The sequence below is a fragment of the Mustela erminea genome, chromosome 10, assembly GCF_009829155.1.
Source record: "Mustela erminea isolate mMusErm1 chromosome 10, mMusErm1.Pri, whole genome shotgun sequence".
In the NCBI taxonomy this organism is placed as follows: domain Eukaryota; kingdom Metazoa; phylum Chordata; class Mammalia; order Carnivora; family Mustelidae; genus Mustela; species Mustela erminea.
This window is the reverse complement of record NC_045623.1, coordinates 682,616-706,859: the sequence shown is the minus strand read 5'-3', so window position 1 is coordinate 706,859 and position 24,244 is coordinate 682,616. Positions and strand designations below refer to the sequence as shown.

The window sequence follows — 24,244 nt, the reverse complement described above, 5'->3', positions numbered from 1 at the left end:
GGATGTTTTTAATTCTTCCTTTTTCTTCACAGTGTAATCCTGTCCCTAGAGGTCAAATTGCATCTGCTACATGGCTACATGAATGTGAAGTGGATCCCAGTTTCCTCTGATGCACAGGTGAGGACTTCTCCCACCCCACCCTTGTCTGGCCTCTATGTCAGTGACTGGTTAGCAAGGTGATTTGGCGATGGTCTTCTAAATCACTTCTGAGTGATAGCTAACCATTCAAGGTTAGGAATAACTGGAAAATATCAGATGAGTTCCAAAAGACACTTTTTCCTGCCTTTTTACCTGTTAGTGCCCTCTATTTTCCATAGCTCCTTTCCAGCTCTGCTTTTTGATACTAAAACACATTCTTCAAGAAAAGCTTTCTAGACTTTTTGGTGAACTTTGGATCGTCATTACTTTGTTCCAAGCCTTACATATGTAGACCTCTGTGCAGGTACCAGAGAGAATTGCTTAAGTTTCCTTAAGAGACTGATCCAGTAGGTTCTGAGAAGGTCATCATTCTTCATAGAACAGGAACACAGGAACAGGGCACACAGCCAGACCCCAGTGCTGAATATCTAAAAGTTGAGGGGTTGCAGAATGGTTAGGCTTGGTTGTGGTTAGTTACGTCTTCCTGGAGATTAATTTGGGGCAGATTCTGGCATAGAGAAATTTTTTTTTTTAAGATTTTATTTATTTATTTGAGAGAGAGACAGAGAGAGCACAAGCAGTGGGAGAGGTAGAGAGAGAAGCAGACTCCCCACTGAGCAGGGAGCCTGACATGGGACTTGATCCCAGGACCTATCCCAGGACCTGGAGATCATGACCTGAGCCAATGGTAGACACCCAACCATCTGAGCCACCTAGGCACCCCAGGCGTAGAGAAATCTGTAATGGGATGGTTAAGCCTCTGCCTTTGGCTCGGGTCATGATCTCAGGGTCTTGGGATCAAGTCCCACTTGATCCTCTGCCTGCTTCTCCCTCTGCCTGCCGCTTCCCCCTACTTGTATACCCTCTCTCTGCCAAATAAATAAAAACTTAAAAAAAGAGACAAATTTATAATAAAGAATATTCTAGTATCTGTGGAATGTTCTTCCTCTCCATGTGTTGTATAGTTGCCTGTTGCTCTAGAAGAATGTCAGGCTTCTTTTTTTTTTTATCTCCTTATTACAGAAGGGAGTCAGATTGCATTTTAGATAGTAGGTACATCTTTCCCTGGTCCATGGGGCAGCTGACTGGAGCTGGGGAAGGACAGTGCCCTCCTGGGTGACCCTGCCCCACCATGACAGCCGCCCTTCACTGGAACTAGGCAGGCACTCCAGAGAGGGAGTGCACAGGGGTGATGTTATTGGTCCTTTTCCTTGGGACTAGAACCATTAATCCTGTTCTTACATCCTCCAGGCTCCCCTGGCACAACCTGAGTCCCCCACAGCCTCAGCTGGAGATGAGCCCCGGTCCACTCCTGAGTCTGGGGACTCAGACAAGGAGTCAGTTGGCAGCAGTTCTACGAGCAATGAGGGCAGCAAGCGGAAAGAGAAGTCAAAGCGAGGTCGGGAGAAAGACAAGAAGAGAGCAGATTCTGTGGCCAACAAACTGGGCAGCTTCGGCAAAACCTTGGGCAGCAAGCTCAAGAAGAACATGGGAGGCCTGATGCACAGCAAGGGCTCTAAGCCGGGAGGGGTGGGGACGGGGTCAGGGGTTAGCAGCGGCACCGAGACACTGGAGAAGAAGAAGAAGAACTCGCTGAAGAGCTGGAAAGGTGGCAAGGAGGAGGCAGTGGGGGATGGGGCCGTGTCTGAGAAGCCCACATCTGAGTCTGTGGGTAACGGAGGGAGCAAGTATAGCCAGGAGGTGATGCAGAGCTTGAGCATTATGAGGATTGCGATGCAAGGGGAGGGGAAGTTTATTTTTGTTGGCACCCTGAAGATGGGTCACCGTCATCAGTACCAGGAGGAGATGATCCAGCGCTACCTTTCTGATGCTGAGGAGAGATTCCTGGCAGAGCAGAAGCAGAAGGAAGTGGAGAGGAAGATCTTGAATGGAGGGTTAGGGAGTGGGCCTCCTCCAGCCAAGAAGCCAGAGCCAGATGGCGGGGAGGAGTTGCTGCCGGCACCCCCAGCAGAATCTAAGCCAGTGGCATTCTCTGCTGGCTATCCTGGGGGTTTTACGATCCCTCGCCCTGCTGGGGCTGGAGTCCACTGCCAGGAACCCCGGAGGCAGCTGGCAGGAGGTCCTTGTGGGGGGGGCCTACCACCCTATGCCACCTTCCCCAGACAGTGCCCTCCGGGGCGACCCTACCCCCATCAGGACTGCATCCCATCTCTGGAGCCAGGCAGCCACTCCAAGGATGGGCACAGGGGCGCACTGCTACCACCCCCCTTCCGCGTGGCTGATTCCTATAGCAACGGCTACAGAGAGCCCCCTGAGCCAGATGGATGGGCTGGAGGTCCCCGGGGGCTTCCTCCAACCCAGACCAAATGCAAACAACCGAACTGCAGCTTCTACGGACACCCGGAGACAAACAACTTCTGCTCCTGCTGTTACAGGGAAGAACTGCGGAGGAGGGAGCGTGAACCGGGTGGGGAGCTGCTGGTGCACAGGTTCTGAGGGGGGGCCCTGGAGGGCAAGGGGGGCTAAACAAAGAGAGTTAAGCTCAAAGAATTAGCTCATCAAGACCCAGCCCCCATGCGGATGGGGCAAATGCAGTGATGGTGGGAGCCTGGCTGGAAACTTTTGAAGTGTGTGTGCGCTGGAGAGCTGCCAGGCTGGGTAGAGCAGGTCAGGGCTGGACGGTGCCTGGAGGGCCGTGCTTGTCCTTCGTCAGCCCTCCTGGGACTGAGGAGGTACAAGGGGAAAAGGCAATGCTTCTGTCTCATAACTGCTTGGGTACACCCCAAGACCAAGGGAAACGAGGGGAAGATTTAATGTGTGGGGGTGGGGAGGCAGGCAGACGTCCAGGGCAGGAACAGGCAAAGGAGGTTCTCAGTCAATAAAAGAGAAAACAGACCAAAGTTCTTGTAGGTTGGAAAAAAGCACATGACTGTGGAGTTGGGAGTGTGGAGGGAAACTGGGGAATTAGATTTGCTATTGAATTGAATTAAGGTAAAAATTAGGGTTGGATCAATTCTTCCTCCTGAAGGATCTGGAAAGACAAGGCAGTAATGTGTGCTCACGGGTGCTTATTAGGAGGGGGGTTAGTTTACATCCATTTATTGAGATGGGAAAGGGAAGAATTTAAAAGGGGAATCCTTTTCCTCTCAAGTTTTATTTCCTTCTAAACAGCCATCTGTCATGTTTGAGAGGAGATTGCTGATTGCCCTGTATCTTTTGCTCATCCTTTTTGAGGGCTGAGCTCAGCTAAGTTAAGATTGTGATTTTTTTTTTAATGACTTTAATTTTATTTAAAAAAAAAAAAAAGTTCCCTAAGGGAAGGGAAGAGTGATGAGAAGAACAGCTGTGTGGGCTGAATCTTCTCCAGGTGAGTGGGTGCACAGGGGATCATTTGTAACTACTTAGCAATAACCACACATTGGGTTGTGAGTGCACTCTGGGGCGGGAGCAGGACAGACCTTTGGCCAGACTGTTTCAAACAAAACCAAAAACCTAAATAGAGTACTACCATCCTCTGCTGCTGTGTTTCTGTAGGAAGCAACTTATTTTTAACTTTTTTTTTTTTTAAAGGAGAAGAAACAAAACCCCAGTGAGCAAAAACATTTTAAAAAATGATTTTTTTTTCTTCCTATTTAAGTGATTCTTTCTCCTTCCTATCTACTTTTGGAGAATGTACTTAACATCCCGGCTTCTTTTGTTAAGCCATAGCTGACCTTAATCTGTGGTTAGTTTATTAAAATAAGACAAAAAATACTTTGTAAGAAGACATATTTTTGATAATAGGATTGATGTTGAAACACAGGGGCAGTTTATAAAAAGGTAGAGAAATATATTTTAGTGAACTGTAACCACAGATCACAGATTACTCCCAATGAGCTGATCTGTCTTTAGGTTTCCCCCTTTCCCTGACTCAGCCCTTTTCCCCAGAGCGTGGGAATGGGCCTATGGACACAGAATGGGGGAGTGCCTTTGCATTTTGCACAAAGCCTAAGTCTGGACAGCCTTCACTCTGGCCAGCACCACTTCTAAGAGCTTTAAACTGGAGGACCTATCCTGGGCCAATTTTCCTTTTTCTTTCTTTCCTTTTTTCCCCCCCCTGGGGGGGGAAATCAACTATGCAATTGTATACACTCCTGGGTAAATATGAAGAAGGGGAATAAGTGTACCTAAGTGTTCAGAGTGTTAATTGGGGCTGTTTTCCTGTATGTGGATTTCTCTTTTGAGGTATGTACTCCTAACCCATCTCATGGAATGTCATCCCCAGATTTGCTCTAAACTGGATGTGGGCTGGTTGTGTGTGTGTGTGTGTTGGGGACATTTGTAATTGCCATATGTTGCTTCTGCCCAATCAGGAAAATTGTCATCCCATTTCCCCCTTGGTAACAAATCCTGTCAAGACTATCCTCTTCATTGGAACTGCTCAGAGTTTAGAAAGGTTCCTCTCTCCTCAGCAGACTCGAAAGTCACTCATTTTTCAAATCTGATAGTCTGTTGACTTAATCATTTCCTATGGCTATTAATTCTTGGGCTTTTATTTGAAAATAGAATGGTTTTCAGGAAGCACTGATGTTAAAGGAAATCAGTTCCAAAGGAGGGGGATGTACATATTTCTGGACAGGGCTGGGACTAGTACAAGATGAGCACTTCTTTCAGGTACAGAACTTTAAGGGGTACAGAAATATCAGTGGTTAAGATAAATACTGTTTTAATGCAATATTTAAAATACAATGCAAAAAAACCTGCATGATGAATAAAATATCAAAATCTTAAGAATCAAATGGGATTGAGACTAGGGTCGGGGAAATAAGCTGAACTGAGCAAGTATGGGGTTGACTCCTGTCTTTACAATTTTGATAGCTAGTTCATTGTGGATGTTTTACATTGGTTTTGATGTTCAAAAAATAACTGTGTTAAAATGGTATATTGGTTATTGAGTTTTTGGGGCACCACTTAAATTTTGTGCCTGAAGTGAGTGCCTTGCTCACCTCACTCTGGGGCTAGAACAACACTGGTGAGACCATCACCTCTGAGCCTCCATCCCCATCCCCTACGTGCACCCAAACAACAGGTGGCCCCAGCTCGCGCCTGGCACAGCTCACTGAGCTTTCCCATCGGCGCCTGTCTGCTGCACAGGATTCTGGCCTGGACCAAGAGGAATGGGAACAAACCAGGGGTTTTCCCAGAGAGTAAAACCAGGAAAGTTCTAATTCTCCTTTGGACTGCTGTGTTTGGATTTGATTTGTTACTAGATTCTAGTTAATAGTTTTGTTTTTAAAAACTGAGGACAAATGAACAAAAACAGAAACCATGTGTCATGTTTGTTTTTGTTTTGATTTCTAAACTAACCAATCCCAGTTTATTTGACCTCTTTTCAAATAAAAGAAATTCTGGGGGGTTGTCTAGGGGTGAATATGATAGAATAGGGCTTTATTTAGGCCCTGTAGCTTTTTATTCAGAATGAAATTATTTTTGTTTAATTTGGGAAGGTAACATATATATTGAAGCATAAAAAAAAAAAATCTCCATTCTAAGGATGAGGGGCCCTGAGTCAATGGATGTTTTTCTGTAGGGATGAGTAAAGACTGTTTTGCTTTATTCTTTGAGGGGTTGTGTGGGATGGAGGGTGAAGAAATAATGCCTGGGAAATGAAAACAGACTCTGGTTGGTTTGTGGTATTTTGGGAAGATGAGGGGGAGGGAGAGGCAAGCCCATGCAATTACTGTGCTGGGGAGAGGGGAGGAGAGGGGTACATGATGTGCACCCAGAATGAGCAAGAATCCCTTGGTTAAGGAGGGGTATGTGGGTGAAGGGGAAGGCGGATCCTGTAATCCTGGCTGATGGATGGGATCTCTTGGTCTTAAATAAGTGCACTTAGTTCCTTTAATCCAGGGCATTGGGCTACCTACCGAGGTTTTTACTGGAGAGGGGAAATATTTGGGGTTGTTATTTTTTCCCTTTTAAGACAGTGCTGTCCTTCAACCCTACATTCTCCACCCCAGCCCTGATGGAGCAGATATTCTATAGGATAGGTCTCCAGATTCCTACCTTAATCTGTGCTCGTTTTATTGGGAGTTACAAGGTTTAATACAAAGTTTTTCCCCCATACTGGATTCTATCTACAAAATAAAAAGATTATATCAAAACTTTTTTTTTTTTTTTTTTAAAGATTCAATCTCTCTGTGGAGTGGGGATGGTGTGAAACTTGGTGCTGTACAAGGCCTAGAGGGAAGCACTCTTTTTGGCTCAGTTTCTTCTCAAGAGAGACTAAAGCTCCCAGACCAATAAAACAAAAGTTAGCAATGCCTTCCTATTTGGGAAGTGATACAGAAGTAGAAGAAATGGAGCTGGTTCCGAATGGTCTCCTTTCTAAACAGCCACACATCCAGGATTCCAGCCACATTTGTCTTTCCCATGAAGACACTTTTGGAGATAATGGTCTCTGAGTTACTCAGACACCAGTGACTCTAGACTCTGGGTCGTCGTCTTTCTCCAGTCAGTGCCCTAGACACAGATGGGATGACGGCATTGGAAGCCCTTCCCGGCCTGGAATCACCTGCACCCCAGATTTTTCTAATTTCTATTTCCCTCCAGGCCCTTCAACTGCAGATTCAGTGAGTCACACAGGCACTCCTGTCTCTTTCACTTTGTCAATACCCAGCCTGCAAATCTCAGGGTGTTTTGGCCCTGTACTTAAGTAGCTTAACAAAATATTATGAGTCTTCATGGAGACTCTCCATGCCACCGCCCTTCACTGGCTACGTGGGTAAGGGGCGGTAGGAAAGAGGAACGGAAGCTGGCTGACGGTAACCATAGCGCGGTAGCGGTAGCGGTAGGGGTGGGGAGGACGACGGCCTCTTTCTGCGCTTATAACTGGATCTATGACTCATCTAGTGAGTCACTCAGCTCCGCCCCCCCCCCAGCTGCCCCTCCCAGCAGCCTTCACTCTTGGCACAGACCTGCAACCAGACCAGGATCCTGAAAATGGAAAAATCTGATTTAGCCCCATGCTTTTGCATCCTTTCATCCACTTAAAACCTCTGCTGGTGTGGGGGATACGGAGAGGTGGTCCTCCCATTAGCCCTCAGCTGCTTCCCCTTTTCATTCCCCTGCTCATCCAAGTCACCAACTTTTTTCTTGCTTCCAGCTCCCCCCATTCCCCTGATTCCCCCCCCCCCCAGATTCCTCTGCTGCTGCTGCTGCTGCTATACCTCAAAATATGAAGAATAGAATGAGGCTCTTGAATGAAGGGTGGTGGGGAGAAGGAAAATGGGGAATGGGATTTTATAATTGTGGAGCACAGCTCTTCCTATGGCAAGAGACCTTGGGAAGTATTTCTTCCCTTAAGAGATTGAGGACCATGGGAAGTAGGTGGGGTTGGGGGTGCTTGGGAGCTTTTAGGACTTCTAGAATAAGGCTTCTGGGCCACCTTCCTAGCAGGTATATGCCTCTTTGTTCCAAATTAACTTCCTGTGTCCCAATATCTTCACTATTTCCACAGTAGCAGCCAAGACAGGGAACTTTTACAGCTGAGGCCGGAAGGGTGTGTGTGCTGAGGGGAGAGTTGAGTGTCACTTTGGAAAACTGGGGCCCACCTAAGGTCTGCTGCCTCTGTATAGACTCAAACATCAATAAAACAGCAGCTCGCTAACCCTTATTTTGTATTGCATTTCCTGTCTTTTTCTGCATCTAAATGCAGACTTTAGCCTTCTACCCAGGCGCCATTAACTGCAATTCCTTTATTTCCCTCCTAGGGTCCTCCCCACCCACCTCTGCTTCTCCAGTTGCAGGGCGGCGTTGCAGGGGAGATCATGGCGGGATGGGGCTGTTGAACTGAGAGAGGTTTTAAGCCCTCAGCTTTGCAGGTCCAGAACATGAATCATTAATTTGGAGATCTGATGTCTGGGTTGGAGGGAGGGATCATGTACCTGGAATGGGCTCTGGTTTCCCACGGTGTGTGTGTGTGTGTGTGTGTTTTGGAGTAAGATCTCTTCCTTGGGCCTCCCTCTACTCCCAGAACTTGCACATACCCTCCTGTACTTGTCTGTGACCAAGAGATATTTCCATTTCTCTCTCCAGTGTTCTCAGGGCACCCTCCACACGAGGTATGTTTCATGCTCCCCGGAGAACCATATACAACATGCTTTAACTCTTCTCCCTCATTTCTTGGGCCTCCCCAGGCAAAAAATCCCTTGAGTCCCAACTCCCTACTACTTTAACAGGTGTGTCAGGGGAGGCAGCGAGGAAGCCTGAACTGCTTTTGCATTCCTCCCACTGCACCACCCACTTCAAGAAGACAAAACAAAACAAAACAAAACAAAAAACCCAGCCCAAATTACTCCGGGTTAATACTCGGTATTACTGCTCCCCTCAAATACTTTCCAGTGCTTGTGAACAGAAGGAGCATAGGATCTAGAGTTGGGGAAAGAATCTGGGTTTTTTCCCCCCAGTTATCCATTTTTTCCTCACCCTTTCCAGGCTTCTTCACTTTTCCAAAACTGTGCGTATTCCCCTTTAAGGGGCTGGGCATCTCTCCCGCCCTCTCCAGAGTCGACTGAAGTTTCCGAGGAGCCTCCCTAGCTGGGTTGGACACACCTTTCAAAAGACCCCTAATCGCGCTCTGTGCACCTCAAACGCTCTTTTCCCTGGTGCTGTCCCCTGCCCCTCTCCCTGACTTTCCTCTTCTTAACTACAAGATTCAGCCTCTCCCTAAGGGGTTTGAGCATCTTCAAGGTCTCCCCCCCTTCACTGCTCCGTCCCCGGATGGAGCCAGAGAAATGTGGTGGGGGGGTCGGGGCCAGAGTTTCAACATCGCCCCCCAGAAGGCGGAGCCAGACATGGGGGTAAGGAGGGGGAGACTTGGGCTTGGGAGGGAAGGGCACCATGGGCAGGACGGTGTAAATGAGGAGGATATGGAGATAGAAGAGGAGCTAAGAAAGGAGCTAGAAGAGGAGGAGGGTGTGTCCCATATCAACTTTTCTTGATGGAGCTCGGTCTGTCTTTTTCACAGTCTCAAGTTCATTGTCTCATTATCCATTAACCAGCCCCTCCCTTTACTGTCTGCCAACTGGGTCCTAAGCTCCTCACAACCGCTGATCTCAGTTTCCCCTGAGAGTCTTGAGTGTAGGCCTCCAACCGTGGTCGCTGAGGTAATCCCGGATCCCCGGATTGGAGAGGCCTGGGGATTAATCCTACACCCTTCACAGCTCTCTGGGCCAAAGTCCGTCCAGAGGACTGGGATGCTGGAGTCCAGGAGTTGTCAGCTTGGCCGTCAGCTGGCCACGGGATGCCTCCCAGGTAATAACTTCCTTTCCAATACTTCCAATCTCCAAAGACTCTTCCAGATTTCATCCTGCTCAAACTTTGCTTCAAACCTCACCAAAGATACCTCTGTATTCCTCTACTTGCTCAAAGTGCTTCTGGCTGAGGCTTGCTCTCTTCTCTGTCAGAGCTGGCGAGGAGTGTGGACCTTGACGGTCCAGACTCTGTTACTCCCTTTCCTCATTTATTTATTCAAGAGTTATTTGAGTTCCCTACTCGGTGCCAGGCACTGCTCTAAGCTCTAGAGTAAAAGAATACAAATGACCTCCTCCTAAACTTTTGTTCTAGTGGAGTTAGGGGAGGATCTTAATCTTCCTTCTTTACAGCCTTCTGTCTCAGGGGAGTAGGTGTATACCAGTGTGGGTGACACTGGGAATAGTCATAACCTGGCCTCCCCCTTCCCATGTAGGGGAGCAGATCCTAGCATGGGCCCCAGGGGTAAGGAAGGGGCTGGAACCTGAATTGCCTGGAACCCTGATCTGCACCAACTTGAGGGTCACCTTCCAGCCCTGTGGATGGCAACGGAGTCAGGTGAGATGGTTAGGCCAATGGAAAGGACAGTTCGTGAGAAATGGATTGGTGAGTCTAGGAGGATTTAGATAAGTGAGACAGGGAGACTTATGCTTAAGGGGTTGTCTCTAGGGAGGTTAGGGATTGCCAAGGTAGGATAATGAGCAAGATTTCAGATGTCTTTAGCATCAGTCATGCGCTTCCTCTAGGAGACTCCCCTGAGCAGTGAATATGATTTTGTCCTGGTCAACATTGGGCGATTAGAGGCTGGTGAGTGGGGTGATGTGGGGGGTGAGGTGTTGGTGAAGGGGCTTACTGGGGGCTCACCCTTCCTCATCCTTCCTCTATTCTTAGAGGGCAGCAGGGATGGAGTGGGATGGGCTGGAAGACTTCCTTGTAGAGGGACCCTGATCCATGGCTACACTGCTTTCTAATTCTTGGTTTCAGTGAGTGGATTGTCCAGAGTCCAGCTTCTCGGTCCAGGGTCCCCACTTAAATTTATCCCTGAGGAGATTCTCATTCATGGCCGAGACTTCCGGCTGCTCAGAGTTGCTTTTGAGGCTGGAGGACTAGAGCCTCAGGCCTTTCAGGTAAGACTCCTCCTCCCCTTAGAACCTTGGGATCCTTTCCTTGGCATTCCTATTACTCCCCTATCTCCTAGGACCCCCCTCATCCTTCTGTCTGCTTCTCTCCTCAAGGAGAGGCTAAAAGGCTAGGATAGAGGATACTGTAATGAGAGTAAGGGGCCTTAATTCAAACCCGGCACTGCCAATTAGCAGGAGTATGACAGTGTCTTCCTTTGAAAAACAGGATGAGATTGTTTCAGAAATTCCTCCCAGAATTGACAATCCATGATTCTGTGGTTCTGGATGTGTTCTCCTAACCCTAGTCCCCAGCACTTGCGGACGCTCCCTTCCTTGGGACGGTATTCTCGGTTCCCTATTGGTGGCAAAGGCAGTTGAGCAACACATGGGACCAATGTCCTCCTCTTCACTTCTTCAGTCTGAGCCAAAAGGCTGGGATGCCCTTTCCTCCACAGGTGACCATGGCCATTGTCCGAGCCAGAGCTCAGAGCAGTCAAGCCCAACAGTATGCAGGGATATCCCTGAGCAAGGCTGGTGAGTGAGGGTGCTTTAGGGTAGGAAAGGGTAAAGAATCGGGAAGAGCAGAGGCTGGCTGAGGGCAGTAGAGCTGAGAAGCTCTCTCTGGTTCCTCTTCCTTCTTTTCTGTGCTTCTTTCCTGCCCTAGGCCAGAGTTCAGGGTCCAGAAAACCACCTATCCCCCTCTTGGAGACATCAGAAGACTGGGAGACTGAGCGGAAAAAGCAGGGGGCCAAGGGCTGGAGAGTCAGCACTGTCAATGAGAGGTTCGACGTAGCCACCAGGTGATCCCCCAGTCTACCCCAACTGCCGCTGCCCTCCCGATCTTCCCACAGTTCTCAGATCCTCTAGAGCTGGGACTGCCCACAAACCCTAGCCTCTTACGAGATCCGTAAAGCTATCCTCCTTACTGCCTAGATCTCTAAACCTGGGGTCCCTTGAAATAATTCCCTCCTGAGCAACTTCCTTGTAATGACAGGTCTGCATTATAATGAGCTCATTGAGCCAAGCTGTGACTATAACTCTCAATTTCATAGCCTCCCCCGTTATTTCTGGGTCCCGAAGCGAACTCTGGACAGTGAGGTCAGGAGAACATTTGGCCACTTCCATCAGGGCCGTGGACCGGTCAGTGTGGGGCCAGGGTGGTGGTTGGGGATTAGATGGTTGTGGGAGGTCAGAGGGGGGTCCTTGTAGAGGGATGTCAGGATGGGTGCGGGATAGGGTGGGGCTAGGAGTTTCTCCCATGGTGATCCTAACCTCCCACCATCTGCAGCGCCTGTCCTGGCATCACCCTGGGGGCAGTGATCTTCTCCGCTGTGGTGGCTTCTATACAGCCAGCGACCCTAACAAAGAGGATATCAGGTGAGGGGAGGTTTGATGAGCAGAAGAATCGTTGGAGGTTTTGGCCACACTTGTTCCTTTACCTTGTGACTTCTTCCTCTCCAGAGCAGTGGAGTCAATGCTCCAGGCTGGGCATTCAGATGTTGTGCTGGTGGACGCTGTGGATGAACTGCCTAGTCTTACAGATGTTCAACTTGCCCACTTGAAGCTGAGGGCCCTCTGCCTGCCTGGTGAGATGACCTCTGACCCCTACCCCCACACCTAGGTCTGCTCACCCTAACCTGGTTTACCCTTTTGCCTGTCACAGTATGAGCAACCCTTCAGGCCAAAGATCCACAGTTTTCTATTCAACTCCCATCTCCCACAGACTCACTGATTTCCTGTCTTCTTATCCCTGGTGTATTTTTTTTTAACAGCTTTATTGAGATACAATTTACATACCATAAAATCTAGCCTTCACCCATCTTAAATGTTCAGTGAATTTTATTACATTTACGTGGTGGTACAACTGCCCCCACAATTTAATTGTAGTAGCCTCATGACCATTTACAGTTACTTTTTATTTCTATCCCCAGTCCTGAGTAACCCTTACCCAACTTATCCTTAAACCTCAGGCTGCAGACCCTGAATCATAAATTCTGAGTTCTCCGGATCCCTTTGTCCTTCTGACCCCTGTCCTCTCTCTCAGATTCATCTGCAGCTGAGGAGAAATGGCTCTCAGCCTTGGAAGGAACACGATGGCTGGATTATGTCAGGTACACCTGCATTTTCCAGCCACAATTTATATAATTCAACCTACCCCAATTTTCTGTTAACTTGAATTCCTGAATGGCCTTTCATAAGCTTTTTTGATTTCCCAAGAAAACTCTTATTTGCTGCTCCTTAGAAGAACGGGCAGAATTTTGGAGTCTGCCTCTTTTCCATCCCATGACCTATCACTCCTTTCTTCCAGGCTTATCATTCTTCCCTCCTCTTCCTTATCTGCCCCCTCAGGTCTTGTCTTCGAAAGGCCAGTGACATCTCAGTCTTAGTGACAGCCAGGGTTCGCTCTGTAGTACTCCAAGGTGAGTTTCTTGGGTTAACCTATTCCATGCCTTCCTTTTTCCTTTACCCAGCCAATGGGAGGAAGATCTTTAAGTCTTCTTGTCCCCAGCTAGCACTACAATCCTCCTCTCCTGTCGTTAGGAACTACCCATGGGCCTTAACTCATCCTTCAGTGCTACCCTGCCTCCCAGTAGCAGTAGTATTACTACTAGCTGTAGTGTTACAATAGCTTGTGGTCCCTAATAGCAGGGTTCTTTGCCTGCTGCTCCTGTCCTTCCATCAGTAGGTGGTGACTGGGTTGGGGTGGGAAGGACAGTGAGGAGGCTGGTTTGAGATTTATGATTCCGCCTCCTACACTGAAGCTGGGTATTGCTATCTAGGTGGAGTCTATGAACTGAATCATTCAAGGTCTTTATTTTCTCTTCACTTCTATTTGTCCTCTCAATCCTCCGTAACCCACACTTTTCTCCTCTGTGTCCCTCTCTTCTTCTTGCCACGTTTCCTTTTCTCATGTTCTTCTGCCCTAGTTTCTTGGCCCCTCCTTCTTTGTCCCTTCTCCCTCTTTGTCACCCAGAGCGCAGTGATCGTGATTTCAATGGCCTCCTCTCTTCACTCGTCCAGCTGCTTTCAGCCCCTGGAGCCCGAACACTGCTTGGCTTCCAATCACTAGTGCAGCGAGAGTGGGTGGCAGCTGGACATCCCTTCCTGACCCGACTTGGAGTAACTGGAGCCAGTGAAGAGGTAAGATCATTTGGGGAGGGTACTGGGGGGAGATTATTACTAAAGGTATAAGGGAATGAGAAAACTATATAGTATAATCCACTGGAAGTAAAATTGGGTTAGAAAGATCTTGAGATTAGGTTGAGCTTGAAGGGAGACCTAGATGAATAAGGCGCCACAACCCCTTAGAACCCTCAATCTAGGTTTCCATTCCCTGACCTTAGTGGCCCTGTTGGCCTTGTCCCTTGTCCCCCATCATTTTGTCATCCTCCCCCTTTAGGTGTCATCCTCCCCCTACAATCCCTTCTAACTTCTCACTTTCCCTCTTCTCAGGCTCCAGTGTTTCTTCTCTTCCTTGATTGTGTCTGGCAGCTCCTCCAGCAGTTTCCAGCTGAGTTTGAATTCTCAGAATTTTTCCTTCTTGCTCTTCACGACAGTGCCAGAGTTCCTGACACTCTCACATTCTTGAGAAATACTCCCTGGGAGCGCGGAAAGCAGAGCGGACAGGTCAGTCAGTGACTTCCATTTTTGAGCTGTCTTTTCTTCTTCTTGAGAAATACCCTCTGTTTAGTCTTGATTTATGGAAAGTGAAATTTGTGGGGCTGGGGGAAGAGGGGAGTTGGTGCTCATTCTCATGACTTGACTTTCACCCCACATCTGATTTCCCAGAGGAAGAGGTGAGCTTTTTACGATTTCTCTCCAGACTTGGGAAAAGGATTACTTTTTGCTTAACCATCCGTTTTCTTGTTTTCTCTGTCCAGTTCAACTCCTATACACAAATCTGTACCCCAGGGTACTCCCAACCCCTTGCTGGGAACTCTCTTAACCCACAACTGTCCGTCTGGGACTGGGATTTACGTTACAGCAGTGAACAGATACTACAATTCCATAATCCTGGCTATGACCCGGAATACTGCCCAGATTCCTGGCTCCCTAGACAGCAGGTGAGGTGTCTACACTTCCTAGGTTCCCTCGACTTTCTCACAGGCTCATCCTACTAGGTAGGGAGAAGTGGAAAGACATGGTGTCTGAGTGCCCCAGGGAAAGCTTCCCTACACTTCTGTAGCTGTCAGAGTCCTTGACTGTCCCCAGGAAGGCAGAAATCCTAGAATAGCACAGAGGGGGTCCTTCTTGTCCTCATCTTTTTCTACCTCTGACACACATTTTTTAGAAGAGTCATTTATTTTAAAGAGAGAGCATGTGAATGCCAGTGGGGGTGGGGCTGGGGAGAGGGTAGAGGGAGAGAGAATCTCAAGTAGACTCCCCATTGAGCACCCGCAGAACCCGATGTGGGTCTGGATCTCACAACCCTGAGTTCATGACCTGCGCTGAAATCAAGAGTTGGATGCTTAACTGACTGAGCCACCCAGTAACCCCTTTCTTATACACATTTTTTAAGTTTCCCTTAAATTGACTTTAATCAGACCTGAGGCCTAGTTTGAGGCCTAATGAGGAGAGTAGATAAAGAGTTCTCAGGGGGGAGTCTGGTAGGTTGATCACTAATGCAGTGTGAGCAGGCGGCAGCTAGATATTCCTTCTTGACCCAGTTTGGTGAAAGAGGGGTCATCTGGTTTCTAGGTTGCCAGTTGATTTCTCTTTTCCCTTTAGACAAGCTTCCTGGTTCCTGGACCCCCCAGTTCTGTGTGGCTCTTCTCCAGAGGGGCCCTGACCCCCCTGAATCAGCTCTGTCCTTGGCGGGACAGCCCCTCCCTACTGGGTGTCTCTACTCGTTGGCTCCCTCGACCAGCTATCTCCTCTGAAAGCCTGGCTGATCAGGAGTGGGGGCTCCCCTCACACTGGGGAGCTTGCCCTTTGCCCCCGGGGTTGCTGCTGCCTGGATATCTGGGACCCCAGATCAGGCTGTGGAGACGCTGCTACCTGAGGGGAAGGCCTGAGGTCCAGGTGAGGAGGGAAGACAGGAATAGGGATTAGGAGTGGGAGAAGGGGCTTGACTGCTAAACCAAATGTTCTGGGAGAAACCAGGAGCTGGAAAACCAAGAGACTGAGGAGGATTGAGGTTGAAGTACCATTCTTGTTGGTATCAGAGTAGATAGGTTTGGGAGTATGTGTGTATGTATGGGAAAGACTGCTTGTGGTTCAGATCAAGTAGAACCTAGAGCTGAGAGGGGGGTAGTTGGAGGGGGAAAGAGAATTAAAGATGCCAGAGGTGATGTGAACTAGACTTATCACGGGGATCACTTTGTAATATATAAAAAGATCAACTTTTTGTATAAAAATTACGTAAAAGTACTATTTTATAAAAGTATAATTTTACAAAATCTTATAAAAGTATGAAGAAATCACTAGGATGTGCACCTGAAACAGGATACTGTATGTCAATTGTAATAGTAATAATAGAAAAAGATGGCAGAAGTAATGGACAGCTCTCATAAAACAGGCAACTAAAGCTATAATAATATTCCTCTCTGCCTCTCGTCACCCCAGAAAGGCCTCTCAGCTCCCACAATCTCTGGCCTCCAGGATGAGCTATCCCATCTTCAGGAACTTTTAAGGAAATGGACACCAAGAGTATCTCCTGAGGATCATTCCAAGAAAAGAGATTCACATACCATTCTCTCCCAATCCCATTGAAATTGCTGTCTTTTTTATGGGCCTGGCAGAGGGCGGTCGGGGGTGAGGGAGGGTTCTTTTTAATTTTCCAATTTTTATTATCTGGTCTTGCTGTCTCAGCTTTTGACACTCCAGCCCTCAGCAAGCTCACTGATCAACTTTCCATTGCAGATGGGTGGTGCTAACCTCCCAACTCTTGCCCTGTCCTGTTTTGTTGCTCAAGATGTTTCTTAGGATTTGAGGAATTAAGAAACAAAAGCAATCCTGAATAAGATTACCTTTGTTTTTTTCAAGGCAATTCTATCCCTTTGGATATCCAGCTGTTAAATGTGAGATGGGAGATGCTGTTTGTCAGTTCTAAAAAGATGGTCTACAGAACTCATTCTCACTTCCTCCTGCTGCTTACTCCCAGTTTGTTTCTTCCCTTTCTTTCCTATGGGTATGTCGTGGGTATGGGAGGCACCCTGTCTCTGACAACTGTATATTTTGTAGTGACATTTCTATTTAAGGAGTTCATTAAAGCACAGTTATTTATACATGTTGCTGGCATTATCTCTTGTGTCTGAATAAAAGATCCTAGGTAAGAAACTGCTGGGTATAAACCAGGAGAGGATGCGACCCACCACATTATTCTTAAGGAAATACGGGGATAGGCCAGGCAAAGTCCACATGCATCTTCTTAGATCAGCAAAGAGCATACCGTCTGAGACGTTGGTTGCTGGGCCCGGGGTGTTCTGACGGTCGAAACTGAGGCCTCTGGGCTCTAATATCAACCACCCCTCGGCTTTTATCACACTTCCTCTGAGTCTCAGGTTTCCATCACCCCTCATGCAATAGGACTAGGTGAGCTCGGACATGAACCCAGCTCAGACGTTCCACAATCCTCTCCCCTGGGGAAAAACGAAACGCCTCAAGGCCAGGGTCTGTTGAGGCCGCCGCTTCCTAAAGACTGCGGGACAGAGTGGAGGGCTGCCTCCATGCCCTAAGGTAGCCGAATCCTTGGGATGGGGGAAGGGGAGGTTTCCACAGCACACCCTTCTCCGGGGAACAGAAAGAAGGATCTTTTGCCAACACAGTATTTTTTTTTTAAAGATTTTACTTATTTATTTGATAGAGATCACAAGTAGGCAGAGAGGCAGGCAGAGAGAGAGAGAGAGGAGGAAGCAGGCTCCCTCTGGAGCAGAGAGCCCGATGTGGGACTCGATCCCGGGACCCTGAGATCATGACCTGAGCCGAAGGCAGCGGCTTAACCCACTGAGCCACCCAGGTGTCCCGCCAACACAGTATTTTAAAAGGTAAAGTTTTGCTGTTTTAGCTGTCGAATTTACATTTTTGGGAGAACTGTGGTCCTTTAACGTCTAGCATTGCGTTAAGAGGGTCTGGGCATTTCCAGTCCGCCTTCCTCGCTCTGATGGCCCGCAGCGGCGACTCTAAACAAAACCAAGGACAGGAATAGCTGATCGCACAAATAGCGTAGACCCCGCGGTTCCTAAGATGGCCGCAGCCGCTTCCGGCTCCTCCTCCGTTGCGGCCCCGCCCGCCGCTCTCAAGACCGCTTTCGCCCCGGAAGTGGAAGTAGTGACTAAGGTCAGGGGGTGGGATCGCTGCCTGGAGACGGCGGGAGCTCTTTCGCCATGGCGGCCGGGCCGATCTCCGAGCGGAACCAGGGTGATTGGAGGGGACCAGCCGGGAATGGGCCCAGGGAAGCTGGGAGGCCTCGACTAGGGCCAGCAGTGTTTCCGCCGGGGTTGGGAGATCGGATCCCCTCGGAGGGCGGGAGACCGGCCCTCGTGCCTGCTGGGGGCGGGGAGCCGGGTGCCGACTGAGGCCTGTAGGTGTGATGCTCTATCCGATCCTCTCTGCCTTCTCTTTAAAAAAAAAAACAAAAACAAAAACAAACGAGCAAACAAAAACCAGAAACAAAGCAATTCACAAAGAATTTGCTGCAGAACCTTCAGTTGGACTTAAGGTTCTCTAGTTCTAGAATGAGGGAGGTGTAAGGGCTTAATCTTGCTTTTTTACTTTTTTGCTTTTTACACCCCATGTGCACTCGCAGTTCTCCCGCCTGTCACCTCTTTTTTCCTGTCATTATCTCATCCCTCCCCTAATCTGCTCCTATCTTCTAGATGCCACTGTCTATGTCGGGGGCCTGGACGAGAAGGTTAGCGAACCGCTGCTGTGGGAGCTATTTCTCCAGGCAGGGCCGGTAGTCAACACCCACATGCCAAAAGATAGAGTCACAGGTCAGCACCAAGGTGAGTACATGACAAGAGGAATGTTTACCTGTTGCCAGACAGACTGCCCCTGGAGGGTTCCAGCAGTTTTCATATCTGTTTTGGAATAAATCACCTGCAGATTCTTTCCTTTAAGGGTAGCTCACAGTTTGCTTCCGGGACCATTTCCAGTTGAAGTGAGGTTGTTATTTCATGTTCTTTGTGCTTTGGGAGGTGAATGAGTTATACCCCATTTAAAATCACTTTACTTAAGTTGTTAATCTCCACCCTTCTACTTCCCAGGGTATGGCTTTGTAGAATTCTTGAGTGAGGAAGATGCTGACTATGCCATTAAGATCATGAACATGATCAAACTCTATGGGAAACCAATACGGGTGAACAAGGCATCAGCTCACAACAAGAACCTGGACGTGGGAGCCAACATTTTCATTGGCAATCTGGACCCGGAGATTGATGAGAAGCTGCTTTATGATACTTTCAGCGCTTTTGGGGTCATCTTACAAACCCCGAAGATTATGCGGGACCCTGACACAGGCAACTCCAAAGGTTATGCCTTTATTAATTTTGCCTCATTTGATGCTTCGGATGCAGCTATTGAGGCTATGAATGGGCAGTATCTCTGTAACCGCCCTATCACTGTGTCCTATGCCTTCAAGAAGGACTCCAAGGGTGAGCGCCATGGCTCAGCAGCTGAACGACTTCTGGCAGCCCAGAACCCACTCTCCCAGGCTGACCGTCCTCATCAGCTGTTTGCAGACGCACCCCCTCCGCCCTCAGCCCCCAATCCTGTGGTATCATCATTGGGGTCTGGGCTTCCTCCTCCAGGTAAAGCTTTTACTCAGAATATTTTTGTCTTGGGTTTGGGGTGTGGTGAGGGTGGGGCAAAAGGAAGGAAAAAGAACAGATAAAGGGGGATGTGGGGTCAGTAGGTGATGAGAAAAGGAGTGAGTGGTGACAGTTGTGGTGGGGAAGAAAGTTGTTCAGAGTTGTCTAGTATTGCTTCTGACTTTTGAGGGCAGGGAGGAAGGGAAAAGAGCTTATCCTGCCTAAAGAGGCTGCATTGAACAGGCTCTCTGAAGACATTCTCTCCTTACTTTCATTAACTTTTCTTCCATTTCCTCTGTAGGCATGCCTCCTCCTGGGTCCTTCCCACCCCCAGTGCCGCCTCCTGGAGCCCTTCCACCTGGGATACCCCCAGCCATGCCCCCGCCACCTATGCCTCCTGGGGCTGGAGGGCATGGCCCACCATCAGCAGGAACCCCAGGGGCTGGACATCCTGGACATGGGCACTCACATCCTCACCCATTCCCACCGGGTGGGATGCCCCATCCAGGTGGGTGTTCTTTGCTGGGGAAGGGAGGGAGGAGCCTGGTGGAGGAGCTCTCTTGCTGCGTATGGTGCTGCCCTTGTTGCCCAGCAATAATAGTAATAGATAGTTCCAGAGCTCTACTTTTCTTCAGACATTAGTTTATAAAAACATACAAAATACTGGTCTCTGTTTACTTTAACAGCTACCACTCTGTCTCCATTTCTTATTTAAATTTATCCAGAGTATATAACTACTTGCTTTTTTTCCCCTTTAACTTTTACTAATTTCTCTCCTGTGACTTCTACCCCAAAGCAGTAACCTGATTGCCAGATCTAGGGGGTGCTTCCATTCTTATCTGGTTTGCCCTTTGGTGTACCTGAAACTGGGCATGTCATCCTTTTTGAAAATCTTGTTCCTTGGTTTTTCTGGAGTCTTCATCTATGTCTGATTCCTTAATCTTTTTTTTTTTTTTTAAAAGATTTTATTTATTTATTTGACAGGGAGAAATTACAAGTACACTGAGAGGCAGGCAGAGAGAGAGAGAAGGAAGCAGGCTCCCTGCTGAGCAGAGAGCCCGATGCGGGACTCGATCCCAGGACCCTGAGATCATGACCTGAGCCGAAGGCAGCGGCTTAACCCACTGAGCCACCCAGGCACCCTGATTCCTTAATCTTAATAGGCTTTTCTCTCTCTCCATGTAGCTAGGTTTTTTGTATTTAGTTCTCTTTTCCACATAGTGCTGTTACTTGTACACCGATGCCTCCAAGATACGTATCCCTGGTCCGTGACCTTAAGTCAACTACTGCCTGACAGCTCCACTGTTCTATCCTGCCCTTCAAACCTATTATACCTCTAGTATTCTTTGTTTTCAGATGCTTAATTCAGAAATCTGGGAACTTTTTTTTTTTTTTTTAAGATTTTATTTATTTATTTGCCAGAGAGAGAGAGAGAGAGAGAGAGAGAGCAGCAGAGGCAGAGGGAGAAGCAGGCTCCCCGCTGAGCAAGGAGCCCGATGTGGGACTCGATCCCAGGATGCTGGGATCATGACCTGAGCTGAAGGCAGCTGCTTAACCAACTGAGCCACCCAGGCGTCCCAGAAATCTGGGAACTATTTTTAACTACTTCCTATCACCCCACTGTAGATACCAAGTCTTACTAATATTTCTGGCATTGGCTCCCACTGCCAGTGCCCTCGTTCAGGCCCCTTCATACTCATTATTTCACACCGAATTTATTATAGTAATTTTCTAATATTTTGCCTCCCGTTTCTCTTATCTTTGATCCACTTGCACAGAGTTATTTTTCTAAAACACAGACATTTACACACCCTTGCTCAAGATTCTTCTGTTGCTCCCTTTGACCTACAGAGTAAAACCCACACTTGTCACCATAGCATTCTAGGCTTTTCGTGATCAGTGCCTGCCAGTTACTCCCCTGACTACATGCTGCTCTCCATTCCTGGGTTACTGGTTTTCCCTGAACATAACTAGCTGTTTGATGCCCCTGTGAATTACACATGCTAACGTTTCCTGCCTGGGTTATTCTAGTCCACTCTTGTCCACTTGAAAAATTCTTACTCGTTCTTTAGAATTAGATCTTGGCTTGGACAGGATCACTGCTTCCTTCCCAAATCCTGTCAGTGGAATAATCATTCCACTTGTTACAGACTTCTGCAGCACTATTAGAGCGTCTTAAATTGTGGGAGGAACAAGTGGAGTGGGTGACCGATGATTGGGAGTAGTTGACTTATTTGTACCCTTGGAATGGGGTTGAGGATAAAGGCACTTCATAGCAGCCTTCTCTTTGAGACGTCCTGATGTGACTGACTTCTCAATTTTGTTCTTTTCCTTTCTCCGTCTTCTGTGCTCTCTGTATTCCTTTTGTCTCCTTGCTCTTTGTGTCTGTTTTGTTCTCACAGGGATGTCTCAGATGCAGCTGGCCCACCATGGCCCTCATGGCTTAGGACACCCCCATGCTGGGCCTCCAGGCTCTGGGGGGCAGCCACCACCGCGACCACCACCTGGAATGCCTCATCCTGGACCTCCTCCAATGGGCATGCCCCCTCGAGGGCCTCCGTTCGGATCTCCCATGGGTGAGTAGGCTCTAGCCACCTCTGTCATCCTTGAGTGTCAGAGTCCTACAACTCCCTTGTCACAGCCCTGTCCCCTCGCTTTTCTTTTATTTGCATTTCTGCTCATGGTCTCCCTGTTAGTGTTCTCTGTGCGTTCACCCCACATCAACACTTCCTATTTCTTGCCTTGACTGACTTTTCTTTTCCTTTGTGCAGGTCACCCAGGTCCTATGCCTCCGCATGGGATGCGTGGACCTCCTCCGCTGATGCCTCCTCATGGATACACTGGGCCTCCACGACCCCCCCCCTATGGCTACCAGCGGGGGCCCCTCCCTCCACCCCGGCCCACCCCCCGTCCTCCAGTTCCCCCTCGTGGCCCACTTCGAGGCCCTCTTCCGCAATAATTTTTCATTGTCTTGCCTCCTGTTCTATCTTCCCAATATCTTCTCAATTCCTTGGACCAATCAGAGTTGCTGTAGCTCCGTAGGGCTTAGGCACTAATCCCTCTCAGGCCTTTTTTTTTTCCTTAGGTGTAATTTTTTTTTTAAACAGGAGGTTTTATTTTTTTTTTCTATGTTGGTCCTATGTGTTTTGCAAATGCACAGAGAAAATAAAACTAAATTCCTTGTTTATGCTTCATGCTGTTTTCCTTGGCAGAGTAACTTTCTCTCTTTTCTCTAGGAAGTATGTTGGGAGAAGAATGGTAAGGTAGGAGTGAGGGTGCTTATCACATTTTTAAAAGGCTCTGTTTGTAAGCTGAGACCCAGAAGCCATGACACAGGTTATTGTGACCATGACGCGAGGACAGAAGTAAAGTTCCTGGGGATAGTGCTGGCAAAAATACGAGGTAATGTGTGCAAAGCCACCCATCCCAGCACTGTATGTAATGACATTACGCTGGAAGCAACTTTTCTATCCATCGGTAGTAAGGACCTTGTTGAATAAACTGGTAAATCTGTGTAGCAGCAGCAGAGAGGAGTGAGGAAAGGCTACGTGGTGATTTGGAAAGCTCTCTAGCATACATCAGGTGAAGAAAGTACCAGAACAGAAAGTGTAGTATGCCACCACATCTAAGAGGTGGTATGTGATCATCTATACATTTATTTATATTTTATTTTTTAGAAGACTTTATTTATTTATTTGAGAGAGCGAGTGAGAGAGAGAACACAAGCAGGGGGAGCAGCAGAGGGAGAGGGAGAAGCAGGCTCCCTGCTGAGCAGGGAGCCAGATGCGGGGCTGGACCCCAGGACCCCGGGACTGCGACCCGAGTTTAAGGCAGGTGCTTAACCAACTGAGCCACCCGGGTGCCCCCATTTGTTTGTATTTTAAAAACAGATAAAAATGAATGGAAATTGATCCCACAGCAGGGGTGGAGGAGAGGGGAATGATATGGAAGGAAGCCAGATTTCTTTGAGCATACTGTGTTAAACTCGGTTTCCTTTGACGCCATATATATAAGTGTCTTACATAATTGCAAAACCGTTGAAATTGGGACTGTAGGAACTCAGTAAACCTTTACTTTCTTACGTTGTCTACCTTTAGACATCAGGAATAAGGTATTTGGGTTTATCCCTGGTTTTTTTCTCCCCAGTCCTTCCAGACCTGACTTCCATCCCATTTAAATCTGTGTTCAAAGACTTTCAGTAATTAGACCAAATCCAAAGGCCTTCTTTCTGTTCTTTGCTGCATTTAATCCCCTGATATTGCACCCTTCCTAAAGCTCTTTTTCTGGTTTATGTGATCATGAACTTTCCTGAAGTCTAGGTAGAAAAAGGTGAGCTTGGCCCTCATTCTCTTGCAGTTTTCATTCACGTGACTTGATGGCGACGCAACCTCCGCTGGTGGCTGCTAAGTAATGCACAGACAAGCAAGGCAGTTCTGTTCTGCTCTTTACCAAGGGAGTAGGCTGACACATAAGAGATTGTTATGAAACAAAATATTATGAGAGCATGAGAAAGGGTATCTAACGGAGCATGAAAGTCCAAGAAAATTCCTGGGAAAAAAGTGATACATTTGCATGTAATCTTCAAGGAAGGGCAGAAGTTTCCCAGGTGAAGAAAGGAAAGCTCATTCCAGATGGATGGAATATTCCTGAGTGGAAGCAGAGATTGCTGAATGGCACAACAGAAAACGCACTGGATTTAGTGTTGGACCTAGTCGGGGTGGGGCAGGGGGGGCTCCCACGGATCTGTGCTTCTCTGTCCTTTCTCACATGGCAGAGAACCATTTGAAACCGCACTGACAGAGAAGGCAGCTTCAGGCCAGAAGCTATTAATGGCTCAGGGATTCTTGCCGTCCAGGCCCTGTTTAGCAGCCCAACATGCTGAGGGAATTCCCATGTGAGCACCCCGTCACGCACACAGGTTGCAGGAAGTTGCTCTCCATGAATGGAAGCCACAGTGGGGATTTAAGTAAGGGAGGGACAGAT

General features: G+C 48.1%; 3 protein-coding genes across 3 annotated transcripts in view; all 3 read left to right on the top strand.

Annotated features, from left to right (window-relative positions):
• Window positions 1-5,755, top strand: part of OTUD7B (OTU deubiquitinase 7B) — a 56,668-nt gene extending 50,913 nt beyond the window's left edge. The window contains exons 11-12 of the mRNA XM_032360815.1: window positions 33-117; window positions 1,390-5,755. Coding sequence (XP_032216706.1) covers window positions 33-117; window positions 1,390-2,595 — 1,291 coding nt within the window. The 3' untranslated portion in view covers window positions 2,596-5,755. The remainder of the gene's footprint in view (window positions 1-32; window positions 118-1,389) is intronic.
• A 2,300-nt stretch (window positions 5,756-8,055) lies between these two features.
• MTMR11 (myotubularin related protein 11) lies at window positions 8,056-16,743 on the top strand. The gene is given in 18 exon segments (XM_032360816.1): window positions 8,056-8,939; window positions 9,303-9,393; window positions 9,827-9,948; window positions 10,137-10,197; window positions 10,375-10,517; window positions 10,967-11,045; window positions 11,176-11,311; window positions 11,564-11,651; window positions 11,800-11,888; window positions 11,973-12,097; window positions 12,556-12,622; window positions 12,861-12,931; window positions 13,486-13,652; window positions 13,965-14,138; window positions 14,393-14,575; window positions 15,240-15,533; window positions 16,077-16,211; window positions 16,213-16,743. Coding segments are annotated over 18 exon segments (2,148 nt in total). The 5' UTR covers window positions 8,056-8,873; the 3' UTR covers window positions 16,270-16,743.
• Window positions 16,744-17,769: 1,026 nt separating this feature from the next.
• SF3B4 (splicing factor 3b subunit 4) lies at window positions 17,770-22,381 on the top strand. The gene is made up of 6 exons (XM_032302560.1): window positions 17,770-17,870; window positions 18,329-18,457; window positions 18,719-19,261; window positions 19,563-19,769; window positions 21,664-21,837; window positions 22,033-22,381. The coding sequence occupies exons 1-6, from the start codon at window positions 17,837-17,839 to the stop codon at window positions 22,218-22,220; spliced, it is 1,275 nt and encodes a 424-aa protein (XP_032158451.1). The 5' UTR covers window positions 17,770-17,836; the 3' UTR covers window positions 22,221-22,381.
• The last annotated feature ends 1,863 nt before the right edge of the window (window positions 22,382-24,244 follow it).